Source organism: Elephantulus edwardii, unplaced genomic scaffold (genome assembly GCF_000299155.1).
Source record: "Elephantulus edwardii isolate Elephantulus edwardi_28Jun2011 unplaced genomic scaffold, EleEdw1.0 scaffold00045, whole genome shotgun sequence".
Classification (NCBI taxonomy): Eukaryota; Metazoa; Chordata; class Mammalia; order Macroscelidea; family Macroscelididae; genus Elephantulus; species Elephantulus edwardii.
The window spans coordinates 3,360,043-3,380,075 of record NW_006399795.1 but is presented as its reverse complement, the minus strand read 5'-3'; the positions used below and the strand labels follow the sequence as shown (position 1 = coordinate 3,380,075).

Below are 20,033 nucleotides of genomic sequence, written 5' to 3'. Positions count from 1 at the left end.
TGTAATTTTCCACACTCTTCACTCTTCCCTTCCTGAGTTTTCACTATATCTGTGAACCCAAATAAAGAATATCTGCTCTGGCAGCTGAAATAATCAAGGACCTTTTAGAAGTTGTAAGAAGGCAGGTGTTATGTTTGGCCCGTGGGCTAGTTCTGAAGTCTGAGTCAGGCACACCAGATCCATTTCCACTGTCTGACTGCCTGTATTCACAGTTGTTAGGTCCTAATTGAGTCGAGTACGACTCGTAAAGACTCACATCCTGTCCTTTCCTGAATCATCTCACAGTCTCCGACATCCTGAAGACATAGCTGCAGTCATGTTGTCAGTCCCCCTGGTTGAGTTGTCCTCTCCTTCATCATCCCTCCATCTTCCCTTATATTGATGTTCCTCCCCAATGAATGTCCTCTCCTAGCAACATACCAAGAGTATGAGACGAAGCTTCATCATTTTTCCTTCCAAGGAGCACTCTGACTGCACCTTCTCCGAGACATATTTGTTTATTCTTTTGGCCATCCATGGGATCTTCAGCACTCTCATCCTTATTTATTGTCCAGCTCTCAGATGTGTAGCAGCCCATGGAAAAGGCCATGGCCTGAATCAGGTACACCTTAGTCCTCAAGTTGACATCATTGTTTCTCAATAATTTGGAGAGATCCCTGACTACAGACTCCCAGTGCAGTATGTCTCCTGATCTCCTGCCTACTGATACCAAGTATATTGGTTGTGAATCTTGATAAGATGAAGTCATTGACAATTAGTCTTTGTCTGTCATGATATGATATTGCTTATCAATCTAGTGGCTAAAATTTTTATTTTCTTGATGTTGAGATGCAGTCAATATTGGAGGCTACAGTTTGTGATCGTCTGCAGCAGGTATTTCAAGTTCTTCTTACTTTCAGCAAGCAAAGTTGTGCTTAAAGAAGGTTATTGAAGAGCTTCCTCCTATTCTGATGCCATATTCTTCTTCATAGAGCCCAGCTTCTTCAGTAATCTTCTCAGCATGCAGATTAAATAGGTGTAGAAAAGGGATACAACCCTGGTGCACACTTTTCCTAATGTGTTTCCTTGCTCTATTCAGACAAGAACCTCTTGGTCTAGGTGTGTGTTTTGCCCTTGCACAATTAACTGTCCTGGAATTCCCATTCTTTTTTTTTTTTCCAATCACTTTTTAAAAAAAATTTTGTTTTTATTATTTTTGTGTGTGTGCACCATCAAATCAGATCTGACTGGTACAAGAGGCTATTGTCCCTCCTTCTCTAGCAGAGCATCTGGTGGATTCTAATCGCTCACCTCTGGAATTGCAGTGCAGCTTCTTCCCACTAGGCCACCAAAGCTTGTCTGGAATTCCCATTCTTCTCAATGTTGTTGTTATGTGTTGTTGCATTGACTCCGACTCATAGCAATCCTGTGTACAACCACTTCACTGAACCCTTCTCTATCCTGAACCCTCTATCTTTCCCTCCACCCCCCTTCCCTTCAAAGAGAAGCCTTGTTTCCACTAGGCCCCTAGTTTGGGAAGAGAGATTGGTCAAGAGGTTTAAGAAACTGGCTCATGGTTGGAGGTGGAGGCTCCAGCCCAAACCCAGGGAATGATCTCTTGCAGTTGAGTCCCTGGAAAGACTTATGCGTTGAGGATTCTCTTAGTCAGGTTTGAAACCCTTTACTTTTTTTTTTTTTTTTTAAACCCTTTACTTTTTGCTTGTGTATTTTAGGTCTCTGGGTTTTAACGGTTGTGTCCTCTACTGGTCAGAACATCATCTCCCTGGAGTAGATTTTTGAGTACCAAAGGGGAATATTTGATTAGTTTTAGGCTCTGTTTAAATAATAACATTCCTGTGGTCATGCTAATTGCTTGGCGAGTCTGGGAAAAGTGCTAATGTCTTATTAGTGAGAGGTAATGAGCTTCCTGGCTAGCCTCCCCTCGCCTCTTGCACCTTCCTCCCACTTTGGCATAACTGGTCCTCTGCCCCATCTGTGCTAATAGCTTATCAAATGTGCCTGTTGGACACCAAAGTAACCACTAGTACTCTGCCCCACACAGTGTAACTTGAACTTTAGGACAGTGCTTCAGATCCTTTGATCATGCTTCAGAGTGGGTAAATACTGTGTATGTGAGTGTTTCCTATAAAATGTAATCCTTGCTCCTCAGTGAATTTATGGCTTGGTAGGGGAGATAAGACATGCATTTTAATGGCTAGAAAAACCTTTCTGCTATCCTGATTTCCAGCTGTAATCAAACCCAAGGACTTTTAAGGTCTTCTATAATTGGGCTCCACTTCCTTTTTAGAGCATATACTCTTTCTTATTCTAGGCCATAACCCTTAGAGATTATGCCACAAAAACCATTCCTAGTTTTATGTATGTGTTTTCTTTAGCTAACTAGTTTGAAAACTCTGAAAAAAAAGCAGTGTTTGTCCTTTCAGTGCTGATCCCATAGTAGGTACACAAGAAGTAACCAGGCTGATATACAAAATACTTCTCTTGCCAGCTTTTCCCAGCTGTCTCTTGTTTGTAGTTTCAGGGGGCAAGGGGAAGTTAAGGTTTTGGAATATTTTTATGCAAAAGGGTTGTTCATTTTAATTTGGAATTGATATTTTGCTGTCAGGGGCCTCTCCAAAGTACTAAAAAGCAAAAGTTCCAAAGCAGTAGATTGGTGGGTTCAAACTGCTGATATTTCAGTTAGCAATTGAGTATTCTAACCACCCTGTCACCAGGCCTTCTGATCCTGAACTAGCCTTCAGCAAATCTGGTTCATCTGGTTCTACAGGATTAGTCCCATGAAGTTTACTCTTGACCACACCTGTCTCCTGTTGTCTTCACTAGCCCCCTTTTCTTAGCTAAGCAAAACATCTCTGCCCTCTTCTGCCTCCCATAGAGACATGAGATTTTGTGATCCTTAAGAAAGACAAAATATTTTGCCTCTACAGCCCAGGGCTCTTGATGATAAGCAGTTCTGCTAAATGAGGCAGTTTATCTTTTCAGGGCCCCCGGGATCAAAGGTAGGTGAAGAGATGAACTTAGTTCTCCACTAACCTGAGAGAAAACCTTTGTGTAGCCCCAAGAAGGAGTCAGCCATTCAGTATTACATAGTTCTCTTTCTCCTTTTGATTAAATAATTTCTATGTGTTAAGAAGGAAATACATAATGCACTGGCTTGATTTGGTTTTTCAGCCTGTGTAATATTTTGGGTCCTTTAAAACAGAATTTGAGTGCCTTTGAGTCGCCTGTGACAACAGCCCTACACTCTGCCCTATCCTATGCCAATATCACATCTCCAACACACACCCCCATTACCCTAGTCACTGAATCAATCCATCTCATTGAAGGTCTTCCTCTCCTGTGCTGTCCCTCCACCCTCCCAAGCATGACATCTCTCTAAGGACTGGTCCCTCCTTGCAGCATGTCCAAAGTATGTCAGACGAAGCTTCAGAATCTTTGCCTACAAGGAGCAGCCCAGCTTCGTCCTCTCCAGGACAAATCTGTTTGTTTTCCTAGCAGTCCATGGTATATTCAATACAACTTTGTTGATGGGCACATAGGTTGTTCATTCATAGGGCCACTATGAGTTGTGCTCGACTCAACAGCTCTTAAAAACATCACTTTCATGCAGTGCATTATAGATTCTCCAGTTCTCCACAATGCTGTGTGTTCTGTAATTATCAAAATGAAAAGGTAGCATGAATCAATTTGTTCTAGTAACAGCAATTTTATCAACAAGCAACTTTCCATGTGTAAATAAAAGTAAATCAATTGTTATCTTTAATTGATGGACAAAGAAGGGAATGAAGCAAAGTTTTCTGCTGATTACTCTGAGGAATCATCTGACATTTTTAACTGTTTTTGAAAGTGCTGTATTTTTGTTTGTTTTCCTACTAAAGTGCTCATCTTTTAAAACTGTGCCAATGTTTAAAATAATTTTCTGAGGAGTTTTTGTTTCTGAATATATCATGATGGTATGAATGTAGGTTATGGATGCTTACGATTGTGATGACAAATAACAATAGCTTCATTTCATGTAGGATTTAATCTTTCATGTTTTTTCTGCTTAGGAGTAGCTCATCGAAGCCAGAGCAGTGAAGGAGTCAGTTCTCTCAGCAGCTCGCCCTCTAACAGCCTTGAAACGCAATCTCAGTCTCTTTCACGTTCCCAGAGCATGGATATTGATGGTGTCTCTTGTGAGAAAAGGTAAAATGAATTAAATATTTTAATAAACTTTATAATTTATGGGAAGAGAAAGATGCATTCACTTGACTCCCCAAGGGTTAAGAAGCCCCAAAACCTATGCCAGCCATTAGGAAATTAAAACTAAGTTTATTCAGTGTTAAGACCTTTCTGTTATTCTGAGATATTTTTATACCTTTTAAGTGTTAAAAATGTCTTATGAAATAATGGATAGAAGGGGTAAAAATATTTTTTAGTGTTCATATGTTGTAAATATAGGAATGTGAATTATGAGTCAATTCTGTAAAAGTTTTTCAGATATTTACTGATCAGTAAAATTCAAAAGTCTGGAGAGTTTAGTGTGATACTTAGGGCTACCTAAAAATCAGGATAAGCCTCATGTAGTCTCCAAGCTACAGGTATACAGAGACAGTGTTAAACAGCCTAAGATTAATGAGCTTTTTGACCTGTGGGGAACTCTGAATCCTATGACATATCCCATCTGCTTTTATGCAGCCCTTTCTGTTTACTTCAGTTTTTAGAGATAAATATAATTTTCTTTCTTTGCCGTGCTGTGAAGGTACATTGAAAGCCAGATCACCATCCTATCTGAAGTCAGGATTCAGAAAGAGCTATATTCTCAGGAAAAAGATAAAGTGATTTTAAAAACCCACCCCGCAGAGTAAGACTCATTATGTTATTGTTGCTTCTGTTTGGGGCAAGAATATTTTTAAAAATCACATCACCTCTTGAGATTTTATGACCTCTAACACTCAGGGAGCTCTGGTGTCTGGTGCTTAACGTACGCAGTTCTAATCCATCAGCTACTCCATGGAAGAAAGGCAATCTACCATGTGATTTACTGCCTCTGAAAACCTACTGGATAGTTCTGATTTGATGGCACTGCAACAACTTCAAGTGATTGTCTTAATGATTCTAGATTTCTTTTATATAATTTAAAAACCCTCAAGCTAAAAAGTCATATATAATGGACTCTGCTCTATATTGCATTAGATACTTAGAAACAACCATAATTTATCGACATTTTCAGAAAATTTCCATAGAAAATTCCAAGAAATAAACTGTAAAAAAAAAAAATCACAAAACCCTCTAGGAAAAAAAGCCACCATGGAGAAGAGTTAGAATCACTAACACACTAACAACAGAATTGTTCTCCTAAAAATAGAACAGAAAACAGGATGGACCAAAGAACTCAGCAATAATACCACAAAGAAGTAAAAAAAAAATTATGGCAATACAATTGATGCCTCTTTAACAAATGGTGTTTGCAAAATTGGAAAACCATCTGTAGAAAACTCAAGCATGAGCCATATGTTGCTCCATACACAAAACCCAACTCAAGGTGGATCGAGGACCTAGGAGTAAAACCAAAGACTTTACAGAAAAAAGCTTGGAAGAACTCTAGAAGCCCTAATCCATAGAATGAACAGTTTTTCAAGCGTCATGAAAAACCGACAACCAGGAGAGAATAAAATAGATGATTGAGACCTAAGAATTAATTTCCTAAGCACATCAGAAAACTTCTCCAGCCGGGTAAAAAAGAAATCCACAGACTAGGAAAAATATTTGTCAGTGACAAAGCTGACAAGGGATTCATATCATGTATAGAATACCTCAGCACCTCAACAAGAAAAAGATAAAGAACCCAGTCACAAATGGGCACATGATAGACCAAAGATGACATTCAGATTGCAAACAAACATATGTTCAAAATCCTTGGCTCTAAGACAGATGCATATCAAAACAACTATGAGATATCGTCTCACCCCAGGAACTGTAGTAAAGTTCAGCAGGCAGCAAACAACAAATACCGGCAAGGTTTTGAAAGACTAGAACACTGTTTGAAAGATTAGATCTGTTCAGTAATTTTTGGATAATCTTCAGGAAGATTTTATGTGTAATATTAGTGATATTGTTTAATAATTTCCACACTATGTCAGATCACTTTTTTTTAGGAAATAGTATGGATCTCTCCCATTAAGTTTGCCAGGTTGTTGTCCTCTACATTTCTTGGCACAATCTGGTGAGCACTTCAAGGGTAGCATCTGTTTGTTGAAATATGTTAGTTGCTATTTCATCAATTCCTGGGGCCTGTTTTTTGCCTATGCCTTTGTAACAGCTTGAACTTACTTCCTTTATCACCATTGCCTCTTCTGTGTCACCCTATTCTTTTTTGTACAATGCATCTTTGTACTCCGTCCATCTTCATTTAATGCTTCCTGGATCATTCAGTATTTTGCCAGTAAGGTGATAGGATGAAATTTGAAAAAATTATCAATAAGCACAGTAAATATGAAAATTAAAAATATAAAACCTAGTTTTAGACTTTTTACGGAAAGTGTGCCTGATCATTAGGGCAGAAAAGGCTTTTAAAAAAGTAAAAGAAGGAGGAAAGATATAGTAGGCAAATAGTAAGCAAAAGATACTTGTGGTGATCCTATTTATAAATTAGATTTTAAGACAGTGTTTCTAGGGGTGGTCACAATACATTTATTTTAGAATACAGTAGTTTTAAATGCATATGTGCTCACTAATACAATGGCAATATATAATAAAAGATTTATGAATAAAACTGGAAGGAGTCCAACATACGTAATTGTTGATTTAAGCAAACCTTTAGCGCTTAATATGTCAATGAAAATAAAGATCAAAAAACAACAAATTGAGCAGCACAACTAATAAGGTTGGTAAAATTGAAAGACACATCCCTTTTCCTTATACTTGAAAACTATACACTTTATTCTAGTACTTATGGACTCCAAAATTTCAAGAGTCAGAATGATAGATTATTTTCTGACTAGATTTGTAAAAGCACTGCAACAAGATTATAAAGTCAATGCATACTAAAATATTTAAAAATCATATGTTTGAAAATTCTTTTAAAAGCATGCTTTGAATTATTTGTTTTCAAAGAAGAAATTGTAATGGAAATTTTAAGTATCCAAAACTGAACAATATTCATATTGCAATTTTAGAAAGTAAAGACAGGAAAAGTACAGCAGGGGGAAAAAATCCAACAATTGAACAGTAACAGATATTATGTATCAAATTTACTCTTTGAGGAAAAAATAGTTTAAAATATAAACTTAACTCAAATGTGGTTGAGTTGTGACCAACTTGTAGCTGATCCTCTGTTCCATTAGGTTTCCGAGGCTTTGTGTAAATTGCAAGAGAGGCGATTGCTCATCTTTTCTCCAGCAGAGCCACTTTGAACTGCCAGGATCTTTGGCCTTTGGGTTAACAACACAACGCACAGCTATGCCACAAAACATAGATTAGAAGGAAGAAAACAGTAACGCTGGAGAAAATATTCCCAAAATATATTATTAGGACCAGAAAGACAGTGATGAAAATAAATTATTTTTTTCCAAGATTCTTTCAGGATAAAGACATTGAATACATTGCTGTTCCTCCAGATGACCAGCTTTCAGTTAATTTCTCAATGAATTTTACTCCACTTAAAATGGAAAACATTTGCCTTCATGGTTGCCTTTTTCTTTAATTCCCCCCCCCCACACTCAGTGTTTATCATTTAGCATACTAAATACTTCTCTTATTTATCATGTTGATTGTTTATTACCTTTGTCCTCTTTGTAAGCTCTGTGAAGGCAATGATTTTCTTTTTTGTCTCTTGTTCATGCCTATGTATCAGACACCTGCAACCATGTCAGTTCAGAGTAATCATCTCATTGAAGAAGAGAACTCCACAAAAAATGCTAATCTGAATATATTTGAAATTTTAAATGAAAAGTTAAAATAACTAGAAAAACATAATTGTCTCACAACTGACTCAAGAAAGAAGGACTCAGAGAAGCGAGAAAAAAGTAAAATAATATATGTCGTGATTAATTTAAGCTTATTTCAGGAACGCAAGTGTAATTTAACTTTAGAAAATCTGTAAGCATTATAATGATCCTCATCGTTAAAACAACACCAACAAGGGAACTCTGGTGGCACAGTCTGTAATGAGTTGCACTTCTGGGACAAAAGCCATGCTCCCTCCTGTCGTTCAAATCTGCCAGTGGCTCCCTGGGAAAAACATGGACAGTCTCTTTCTTAATGAGAAAAGCCATATACTTTTGGTAGGGTCAAAAGTCTGATAAAGCTGAAATCAGTTAATGAAAATTTTAGCAGATGAGGACCAGAAAGGAACATTCTTAAACTGACTGTGGCAGAGAAAGAGTTCACTAAACATTCCACATGTTCCAGGCTTCCCTTTATGTTCCATGTGCTTCCCAGTCCATGTGCTTTGCAGGTAATGGAGGGCCACATGAATATGAGTAGTTGTGAGATGTTATTTCTTTTTGGCAAAGGTACTGGCTACTACGTTCCTCCTCTATTTCTCTGCTTGTTTCAGGGACCTTGGAGTCTCTGTGCTGCAGATAGTAGACTAAAGATGGAGTAAGGATGCTTCATTCTCATCAGTCTTTTCATGTAAGCAAGGGTTAAAAAGATTTCAAGTCTATCTGTTAAAATAGTATGTTGTGGTGGTGGTGGTGGTGTGCCATCAAATTGGAAACGACCCTTAGATGACCCTTCAGCGGGTTTTCAGAGGCAGTAAATTGTATGGGAGAAGAATGACCATTTTTTGCCACAAAACTGGTGGATTCTACCCTTTTTTTTGGCATCAAAATTCCTTACCACTTAACCACCAGAGCTCTCTAACATAGTATAGTATAGTACGGTATAGTATAGTATAGTATAGTATAGTATAGTATAGTATAGTATAGTATAGTATAGTATAGTATTATTCTAAATTAAGGATGTCTGCCATGAAAGATAGGTCTTTTTTGCTTCTTGAACTTATTTAGAACCAGAGTGTGCTGTAGAGGGCAAGGGTGGTGAAGCTTTGTCTCACATACTTGAAATAAGATGCTATTTCCTTGAAGAGGGGTATTAGGCTTGGAAAGGTGGAGGATTAATGAAGCAAAGTTGCACGCACATTGAGGTGCATTGATAAAATATCTGTAGCGATGAGCTCAAGTGTGTTTGGGATGATAAGGATGGTGCAGGATAGGACAAGGCACAGATCTGTTATTTATAGGGTTGCTATGAGTCGTAAATGACTCGATGGCACTTAACACCACCACCAAAAAAACACAACAGTACTCATATTGAATAATGTAATGTTCAAAATACTTTAAGATCAGAAATAAGAGCACTGTTTTATCTGCCTTTTTGTAACATGAGATTTTACCCAATATAGTAAATACAAGGGATAAAGATTGGAGTGGAAGAAACACAGCAATTATTATTTAGAAATGAAATAATGATCTGTATAGTAAACTCATTTATTATAAGCTGTGTATAAGAGGTCTGCATCCAAAATCAGTTTCATTTCTATATGCCAACAATCAAAAAAATTAGAAAACACATTATTTAGTACTCATCACAGTTTCATTGATGAATTAAGGACGGTGAAATCAATGGACAGAAACACTATTGTAATTAACATTGTCAAATTTTAAAAAATGCATGAATAATTTATTAGAAAAATACAGTATACTGTGTAAGCTGACTCAAATCATAGTTTAAAAAGAATAAATAGTACTTATAAGTGCATTAAAGGAACCTTGTTAGTGCAGTGATTAAGTACTCAACTACTAACTGAAAAATCAGCAGCTTCACAAGAGAAAGAGTTGGTGATCTGCCCCTGTAAAGACTGAGGTTGTTATTTGCGATCGAGTTGCTTGTGACTCATAGTGACCCTATGTATAATAGCCCTGAACCCTGCTCTAGCTTGAGCCAACTTTATTGTCTCTGACACACCTACCCCTAATACCTCAGTCACTGAGTCAATCCATTTCATCGAGGGTCTTTCTCTTCTTGCTCTGTCCCACCATCTTTCCAAGCATGATACCCCTCTCCAAGGACTGGTTCCTCCTTGCAGCATACCCAAAGAATGTCAGAGCTTCAGAATCCTTGCAACCAAGGAGCAGCCTGTTTTCACCATCTCCAGGACAAATGAGTTTGTTCTTTTAGCAGTCCATGGTATATTCAATGTGGTCCAGCACCACAACTCAAAATGCATCAATTCTTCTGTCATCCGTAGTACCAAGTCATAGAACCAGCTCACAGCTGACCCATTAGCAGGTTTTTAGAGACACTACATTGCAGGGGAGGTGATTGCCCATCTTTCTTCCTTGGAGAGGCACCATACTTGTCCCTGATGTAGAGATACAGACTTAATAACATTATTATATCATTCCTCCACAGTTTGATCCTTACAGTCAATGCAATTCTGATTAAAGTTCCAACAGACTGTTTAAGAAACCTACCATAGGACCAACAGACTCTTGAGTTAGAAGAGCGAGGTGGGGATAGTGACCCAGCAAGTACCCAAACTTATTGTGAAGTTTTCATTAATAAGAGAATAATAACAATAAGAACATGGAGAATAAGAACAATAATAAGTGAAATTGGCTTCTGGGGGGGTAGGGGAACAACCTTATCTACTGGAAAAGAAACAAGTCTTAAAGAGATCTACACATGTATGAAGACTAGACATAAGCCATAGATGATTTTATTTTAGTGTTAAAAAGTGGAATAGTACTGAAATTATTTCACATAGGGAAAAAATGGTATGTACCTAAACAGTTTTTAGTAATCTAATTCTGGTTTAGTTTCATATGATTTTAAAGCAATAAGTAGAGATTTATTACTGTGATTTTTTTTTTAAAGAAATGAATGCCCAAGAAAATGACAGGTTGAGGTAAATATTTGCACATATGTGAAAGGCACGTATTCATATACTGAATATATGAAGAACTCTTAAAAAGCATTAAGGGAAAAGGTGATGGTTTTTATCAGTTTGCTTTCCTCACTGATTTTTTGAACCGTTTTCTCAGTCAGCAACTTTGAGATTATGTACCTTGCTTGTAAAAAAGTAAAACACTTGTTTGTCCTTTATACTTAAAGCATGTCCCAGGTGGATGTGGATTCCGGAATTGAAAATATGGAGGTTGAAGAAAATGACCGAAGAGAGAAGAGGAGCCTCAGTGATAAGGTTGGTAAGAGATGGAGCTGTTGCTTCTTTAGCACAGGTGGTAGAAAGGAAACTCGATGTCTTATCTCTGTAGTCTGTGTTGAAGGAAGCTACTGAAAATAAACAAAGACTAGTTAGGTGGTTTTTTTTTAAAGGAAAAATAGCCTAATGTGTCCTTCAGAATGTCTTATGGCACAGTGGTTATTAAGCACTCAGCTGCGACACGAAAGGTCAGTGGTCTGAACCCGCTAGCCCCTCTGCCGGAGAAAGATGCGACAGTCAGTTGTTGTCAAGATTGATGTCGCAAACCAGTGTGACAGTAATACTTTGGCCCTTACAGTCTCTGAAATTCAGAATCAACTAGGTGAGCCTTGTATTTTTAGAATACTCCCTTATTAATGAAAGCATAAAGCAGCTCCTACACATGTCATGGAAGTGTCATAATCACTAGGGAGTTGCGCCATGAACCCGAAGCCTGCGTCTCTCTGCCAATTTGAGTCCATCAGTGAATTTCAAGGGGCAGGGGGAATGAGCAGTCTCTTCTCCATGTATGGGAAAGCCTCAGAGTCCCAGTGGCAGGTCAGCTGTGAGTCATTTCTGACTCGATGGCAGTGAGTAAGTGAGTGAGTGAATTCATTCATTTTCCCCCCCATTATCTTTATTTCAAACCCACGTGTTTACCAATAAATTTGTTTGTAAAAGACATTAATTCAGAATGGATTGTTGTTATTGTTGTTGTGTGCCAGCAAGTCAGAACCAACTCATAGCTGACAATCCAGTGGGTTTTTAGAGGCAGTAAATTGCTCAGGGAAAGATTGCCCATCCTTCTCCCGTGGTGTAGCTACAGGATTCAAGTTGCATGCCTTTGACATTGCAGCCGTTTCTTAACATTAGGCCATAAGAAATGTATTTTCTCGTGATCTTTTGCTCAGGCAAATAGTTTTTGAGATAAATGGCAGAGAATTGATGCAAAATGGGTAAGAAGTTACACTGGTAACACAAACGCAGATGGTTTGAATCTACCCGTCGCTCCAGGGTGAGAAGTTGGATAGTCTTCATGCAGTTTATAGCCTCTGAAAACCCACTGCGCAATCAGCTATGAGTCAGTTGTGACTTGATGGCACATAAGAACAACAATGTAAAAAGCTATGATTTCAAAAATTCCTGTTATTTGGGAGAGACTGGAAGGCATTATGCTGATTGAACGAACTCAGTCTCATAAGGATAAATACTGCATAGGGCCATTATTGTAAAAACAGAAGGATAACTAGTGAAATGTGTCTGAGGATCAAAGGGGAGAAGGAGTGGGAAGAGGGGTGAGGGTGTGCAGGGGGAAATCATAGGATCACACAATTTGGAGGCTTGGGGGAAGTAGAGGGTAAAAGAAGTGGGAAAGATCTATCAGGGATCTGGAAATACAGGGTAATGATTTGGTTTTATAAAACATAATGAGTGAGAATGATTGTATGAAACACAATGTGAATAGAGGATAGTGTGAAACACAAGGTATGCAAACGTTTTATGAAAACCAACGTAAACCTTTAAAAAAAATAAAAACAATGAAATGTAGAATCTAATAGTAAATAGAGGCTTTCTGAAAAGACTGTATATTTATTGTATTATCATCCAAATTTAGTTCCTTACATTTGGGGGGAGGGGGGAAGAGCTTTCTTTTGTCCTGATTTATATTAATACAGGTCATTGAATTGCTTTGTATTCAGTAAGGCATTAAGAATTCTTTAGTAACGAATTGATGATTATTAAAAATCTAAGTACTGCCTCCTAGTGGTGTAATACTTTATTTTCCTGTGGAAGCATATATCAGTAGACTGGGTAGGTTCCAGGCCACTGGAAAAGCAAGTCATGTGATGTTTTGATTTTCTAGTGCATAAAAAATTCTGTCTGCAATGCACTGTGCTCTATTAAGTGTACCATATCATTATAAAAAAAAACGTAAACTATTGTGAGAATTACCCAAATGTGAATGGCAACATGCACTGGGCACATGCTAGTAAAAAAGTAGCATCAATAGCCTTTCATTTGTGAACGGAAAAACAAATCAAAAAACCCCAAAGTATATCTACAAAATACAGTAAAACAAAATATATCTTTATTTTAATTCTTTTAGTGTATACTTTTAGTATATAATGTTCAGGACAGTTCTGGAGGAATATTCCTTTTGTTCTGTATTTAAAATATTCCCCTCAGGGAGCTATGGTGGCTTAGTGGCAAGAAGCTGTGCTGCAGTCCCAAAGGCGTGCAGTTCAAATCCGCCAGATGCTCCACTGGAGGAGAGGCAATCTCCTCCTCTGCCAGTTGGATTCTACTCGATGGTGCACAACAGCAACAAAAATGTTATCCGTAGCTCTTAGGGTTTAGAAAAGTAAATAAATAATTACATCTCCCTCCTTAGTGTTGTTCTTCCTTGGTAATGCCTTGCAGTATTATTACCTTTTCATAGTCACCCACAGATTTTATTGGAAACTGATGAAACATGCTGCAGCTATAATGTCATAGTAGCAAGTTTACTTTTCCTTCAGTGAATAGTTTTATTTTTAAGTGTGTGTGCGTGTGTGTGTGTACATCGTAAAATCGAATCTGACTGGTACGGGAGGAGATTGTCCCTCCTTCTCCAGCAGAGCATCTGGCGGATTTGAATTGTACGCCTTTGGGAGTGCAGCACAGCTTCCTGTCACCAGGCCACCAGAGCTTGCCAAATAAAGTTGTATTTTTGGCATTTAAATTAATGATTGGATTAAATGAAAATAGCATTTCTGTTGAAGTGTCGAGGAGCCCTGGTGGTGTAGTTGGCAAAGTGTTAGGTTTCTGACTAAAAGCTTGGTGGTCTGAGCTGATCATCTTCTCTTTGCAAGAAAGATGAATTAGTCTGCTGCTGCCCAAAGCTTTACAACCTCAGAAATCTCATGGAGCAATTTTGCTCTGAGCTACAAGGTTGCTGCTGCTTGAAATCGACTGGGTTTTGTTGTCTTAAAGTGTCTTACTGTTTGGCATGGCTGAATACTGTGTTCTTTTGTCTGTAATTTACACAGCCAGACACCATGCAAAAGTATTGTCTTCCCTTTAAATGTTTTGGATGTGTGCTAAGGTTTTGTATGGCATATATTACCAGAGGTGACTACATAGAAGACTTCATGAACTCCGTAGGGCTGATTAATTTCCAGCTTATTTAATGTGCTACTGCTTCGACGCATACTATTTAAATGGCTGTGGGTATTCTGAACTTGATAAATCAATGACTTTTTTAGGTGTTTGTTTTCATTAAAATGGATTCAGTAGCTTGCTTTCTAGTTCAGCAGAAAAAATATATATAAAAAAAGTGTCTTACTGTTTAAAAATGTCTAACCCCTACAACATGAAACTCACCCCTAAATCTTCTTCGTCACCAGGAGCCTGCTTCCGGTTCTGAGGTTTCTGAAGAACAGGCCTTACAGCTGGTCTGTAAGATCTTCCGTGTCTCTTGGAAGGATCGGGATAGAGATGTCATCTTTCTTTCTTCTCTTTCTGCACAATTTAAGCAGAACCCAAAAGAAGGTAGGAATTGCGCCCCGAGAGTCTTGCTTATGTAATAATACTTAAGAGAGAGAGTGTGCTGCTCTAAGATCTGTCATTTTCCGTTGTCCACATTCCTCTAGTTTGTTTTAGAGGCTTTCTTGGTGATGTTTCTTCTGAGGACATTGATGTTTGGCCACATTTTTCCTTTCCATGGATTTTTTTTTAACTACATAAATGAAAATTTACAGAGACTTTGGATTTCCATTCATTCATTGTTGCACTTTTCTCCCCACCAACCTCCATCCCGCGCCTCCCCCCAGTACACTCTTTCATTGTTATACAGTCCCTTCCCCCAAGTCCACTCCACTGTGCAGCTTTCGTTCTGGACTCCTGTCATGACAATAACTTAATCACATATCCCTTTTAAACAATTTTCTCTCTCATCTGTTGACAGACTGCCTTTGTAGTTAGAAATGGTGAGGATGGTGAATCTTTGTCTTACATACTTTAGGCCTGTTGTTAGGAAGCACCAGATGAAAGGGACATCATGTTTAGAAGGGCAGAGGGTCAGTGAGAGGAAGACCCTCAATGAGGTGAATTGGCATAGTGACTGAACAGTGGGCACAAGTATATCAGAGCTGATGAGGATGGCACAAGATAGGGTGACTGTGAGTTGTACTTGACAGTACATAACAACATAGTTGGAAGTAGCTTCTATTTATCAGTTTATATTATTTTGTTAGATGCCATAAAGGACCTCATAGGACCCTATGGACAGTACATCAAAACCTTGCCCTGTTCTGTGTTGTCATGTGTTTGCGCACACACGCGTGCACATAGAAAAAGATATTCTAGTGTATGTACGCAACACAAATAGCAAAAAAGGTTTTCTTTTTTTTTTCCACAATAAAATGTTTATGTAATGTTTCAGACCAAGAGAGATACTATTGCTCTTAAGTACTTTGGAGATGCCCCTTACAGCAGACTTTCCCATTGCAATACGTCTTTTAATTTCCTGGCTGCTGGTGCCAAGAATTGAGCAAAAAAGATTTTCTAACAGTGACTAATTTTATTTTAAATAAACTTTTTCAGGCTAATTTTAAATCTTTTCAGTTCCAAAGAGTGGAGAATTCCCATATATACTTCACCTAGTTTTTCCCTAATGCTAGCATCCATTGCATCTTTATCAATAGGAAAAATATTAAGATCAAAATTTTAGTATTAACAGGGAGCTCTAGTGATCTAGTGCTAAGGAGCTGCACTACTACTAACCTGAAGGCACACAGTTCGAATCCACCAGCTGCTCCACTGGAGAAAGAGAGTTAATATTAAGTATAAACATTAACTAAACTCTAGACTTCATTGAATTTTACTAGTTTTTCCACTAATACTCTTTCTGTACATATGTCTGTCTACATTCTTCCCTGTCTACCAAAGGAGATGTGGCCCAGGAGACCATATAGAACACCTAATTCGATTTGGCGTATTTGAGGGCTGTACAAGTGAAGAACCATGTGTAATAATCTTCTGTGTTTTGCCTTTCTTACAGTGTTCTCTGATTTTAAGGACTTGATTGGCCAGATTTTAATGGAAGTGCTAATGATGTCCACTCAGACTAGAGATGAAAACCCATTTGCCAGTCTGACAGCAACCTCACAGCCAATTGCAGCAGCAGCTCGGTCACCAGACAGAAATCTCCTGCTGAATGCCAGCTCCAACCCAGGAATGAGCCCCATGTTCTGCAACATGGGTTACTTCAGTGCCAGCTCTTTGTCTAGGTCAGTGGTGTTGCCTTCGCACATCCAGTGGTGTCAAACAGCCATGAGGTATGCGGGAGGAGGAGGAGGAGGAGTTTCTTTGCAGGCCCATATCCTGTAGGTTATGGCTTGCTTCACATTTGGGTCATGTATTTTTTCATTGAAGATGGTATTATCTTTTCTAAATTGGTTTTTGTTGGTTTTCCATGGTGACACTGTTGGTAAATTATATTTAAGACAAAATGCGTGTACACAGTACATTATGCTCTGGACAGAGGGCTTTATCACATATATGTGTAGCCTACAGATTAATACAGAATTTCTAATTGTCTAGTTGTTGTCTCTATCTATACATGTGAACTCTTAGAGATAATGTTATTATACTGTTCTCCAAAAGCTTGATATTATCCATAAGAGTTATTTTACCTCATGTTTTTCTCAACCTTTTTCTTCTCTTTTCTCTTCTTTCTTCCTTTTCTCAATTAATTTAGCCTCTATGAAACTAGTCCTGCTCCCAGTGCCAGTTTCTGGAGCTCTGTTCCAGTGATGAGCCCACCTACCCCCTCGTCTTCCCGCGCAGCCAGTCAGATGGCTGTGCCTTCCATTTCCCTCAGTCCTTTTAGCGTGGCTTCCGGAACTACTGCTGGGAGCCAGCCCTCCTCTCCGCGGTATCACCCCTACACAGTCACCCACCTCGGGGGCTCTTCAGCTTCTCCTAGCCCACGGTCCTCGGGCACTTCCATTCTGTCTAGCTCACCGAGCCTGCACATCCTGGGTAGTAGCCCACAAGCAGTGCCCACCAGCTCTTCCCAACAGAGACCCACCATGGTGGGTACGCCTGTACTGTCCACCTCCCCCAGCGCTGTGAGCAGACGTCCCTCCTCCCTAAGGATTTCTCCTAGGTATTTATTCAGCCACAGAATGTGTGAGTGTTTGCAGTGCAGTTGAAGGAGATTAACAGTTTGGAGGAACTGGTTACCTGGTTTTGTCTGTTCTGGGTTATTAACCTTGTGACTCACTAGTTGGGCAGGTTCTGCCTCAGGCCATGCTTCCCTGCCAGGCTTTGATAACATCAGAATGCATCTGCTGCTGGATGGTCAATTATTTGCTTCCTTTCCTTCTCCATCTTCCTTCTTCTGAATGGAGGAAAGCAAAAATGAATTAGATTTGGAAATCTAGTTCACATGTCATTCCTCGCTGTAAGTGAATTTCAGAGACTATAGTCATTGTTGTATTTTGAGAGTTGGAGTTCACAGACCATTTTGGATTGACTTTTGTTGAAATGTTGCAGACCAAGGGGTTGAGAGAATAAATCTGATCCTGGTGTCTCTTACCCCCATTGATGCCCCTAATAGTGACAGGGCCTGGAGCAGTGCCTCCGTCTGCCTCATATTTTGATTTTTGCTGTTGTGAAATTTTGGTATCTGAAGGAAGCAGTATCGGAGTTCTATTCATCCTGCCTTTCCTCCCCACCCCCCCTCTCAAATGTACTTTAAAGTTTCGGTAAGTGAGGTGAATTTTTTTCTTGCATGTCTGTTAGGCAGAGATTTTAGCATAAGATTTATTTAAAAGGATAATATTTGCAGAGACTTCCACCACTCTTGTTTTTCTCTTGTTCCCTGATGACCTTTTCTGCTTTTGTTGTGGTAGTATGTACGACAACCCTTTCTCCTTCCTCTTCCTCGCACTTTCTGGAGACAGTAGTGATGACGAAGATGAAGAAGATGATGATGGTGATGATGATGATGATGAAGGTGGTGGTGGTGGTGATGATTTTTCTTGTGTCCAGTTTGGGTCCAGGTATCAGAGGAATGGAGTCTTACCCCTTGCATGTGCAGCTGGTGCTTAGGAACTAACTTCTGTAAGCCCTCGTAGGCGTGTGCTCTGAATTCAGACAGGCTGGGTCAGGTGAGGAGGGCTAGAAACTCAAGCTGTGAGGAACTTGCATGTGGTCAAGGGCTAGGACTTCATCATGGGGGTAAAGTGGCACCAAAAAAAATTTTTATCAGTATTGCTTGGTAAGTTTAAGGTAAATGTAACTACTATCATCCACCAGAATAAGTCAGTCATCATTAAGGACATCCACCGTTAAGACCTAGAGTGAGGAACCACATATCTGCTGAGAGAGTAGAGTGTTTACGTGAGCTTGCAAGCTGAGCAGTGTGTAACCTGGCAAGGCATATTGTCTTACGAACAGTTGCATGGGTTGCTGCTGTTTAAGAATGGCAGAGCCGCTGAGCAGAGTTTGTGTGGCTTCATCTGAGCATTCCCCTGAAGAGCAGATGGGCTCAGACGTGTCAGTATAATCGTGATTCTGCCTTCACATCTTCCCTTCAGTCTAGCTAAGTACCTCCTTGAGTTTAGCGAAGCTAGACTCAATTCGCTAGACAACCTTTGGAGTGACAGCCAAAGGCCAAAACCTAATTCATGATGTTGCAGAAGGTTCCTGCCTGAGAACCTAATGAAGAAGACACATTGGATTTTCTAGGTGACTTTGAGCAAGATATTATAATAACACCTTTCTACTAATCCGCTGACTCATTGTCTTATAATTGAGCTCTTAAATGGGAGTTTCCTCTGGGCTGAGCTGGTATTTGTGCCTAACACTGTTCAAAAATAACTCTGGGCTATAAATATTGCAGTGGGAGTTGGGTACACTTCATTGACAGTGTTCAGAAGAATATGGAAGAACACACTTATACGAACATAAACAATAGCCTTGTGCAACCTGAGAGCAGAACTAGAGGGTCCCTGGCTATATCTCCTAACCACCTAAGACTACAATTGAAGGTCACAGTTAGGGTAGTGAAAAAATGCACAACAAAATATAGCTTCAAAAGGAAAAAACCACCAGAATTCTGTTTGAGTGAGACTGGAGGAACCTCTGTGACTAAGTAGAAAAATAATTGCCATAGACATCTTCTAACTTGAAAATCAAGACACTCCTAGGGCCATGTTGCAGCCAGCTATTAGACAGCCCTATAAAATAAACAAATCACCTTGTAGGAATGTGTTTATTATTAGCTCACTATTAAAGACCAAAATCATAACTTTTGCCCAAAACCAGCAATAGGAAAGGACAGGGACATGGGAAACCCAGAGAGAAGAAAGGCCTGGTGACCTGGAATTGGCTTGTTTTGGTTTGGTTTTGTTCCTTACTCATTAGTTCACCCCCAGGTACTTGTACATATGCTTACTAGCATAATTGCAGGTACCAGCATTTTGCTCCTTGCGGACAACATCGCATTCCAGTCAGTTGACACGATTTTGTTATGTATAGATTCTTGTGAAAAACAATGTATACACGTTTTGTAAATAAACCAGTGTAATAATAATTTAAAAAGAAATGTATAGATTCTGAAAAAGTATCCAAAAGAATACACACACACACACACACACACACACAGACACATATATATGAATAACCTTGAGGTCACTAGGAACCAACCACCTGCAACTTTTGTTAAACTACAGATTCTGGTGCTGTGTATCTGGCATAGAAATACAGATTCTCAGCAGGGGATTTGAGCCAAACTGTTTGAAATCCTTGAGAAATTATATCCAGAAAACTCAACTGCTGATACAGTTAACAGAAA

The 20,033-nt window shown here is 39.0% G+C and overlaps 1 protein-coding gene across 1 annotated transcript in view; it reads left to right on the top strand.

Moving 5' to 3' along the window:
* The window catches only part of UBE4B (ubiquitination factor E4B), an 85,417-nt gene that overhangs the window by 31,845 nt on the left and 33,539 nt on the right, over positions 1–20,033 (top strand). Inside the window, exons 3-6 of the mRNA XM_006885768.1 lie at positions 4,050–4,185; positions 11,101–11,188; positions 14,575–14,719; positions 16,230–16,458. Coding sequence (XP_006885830.1) covers positions 4,050–4,185; positions 11,101–11,188; positions 14,575–14,719; positions 16,230–16,458 — 598 coding nt within the window. The remainder of the gene's footprint in view (positions 1–4,049; positions 4,186–11,100; positions 11,189–14,574; positions 14,720–16,229; positions 16,459–20,033) is intronic.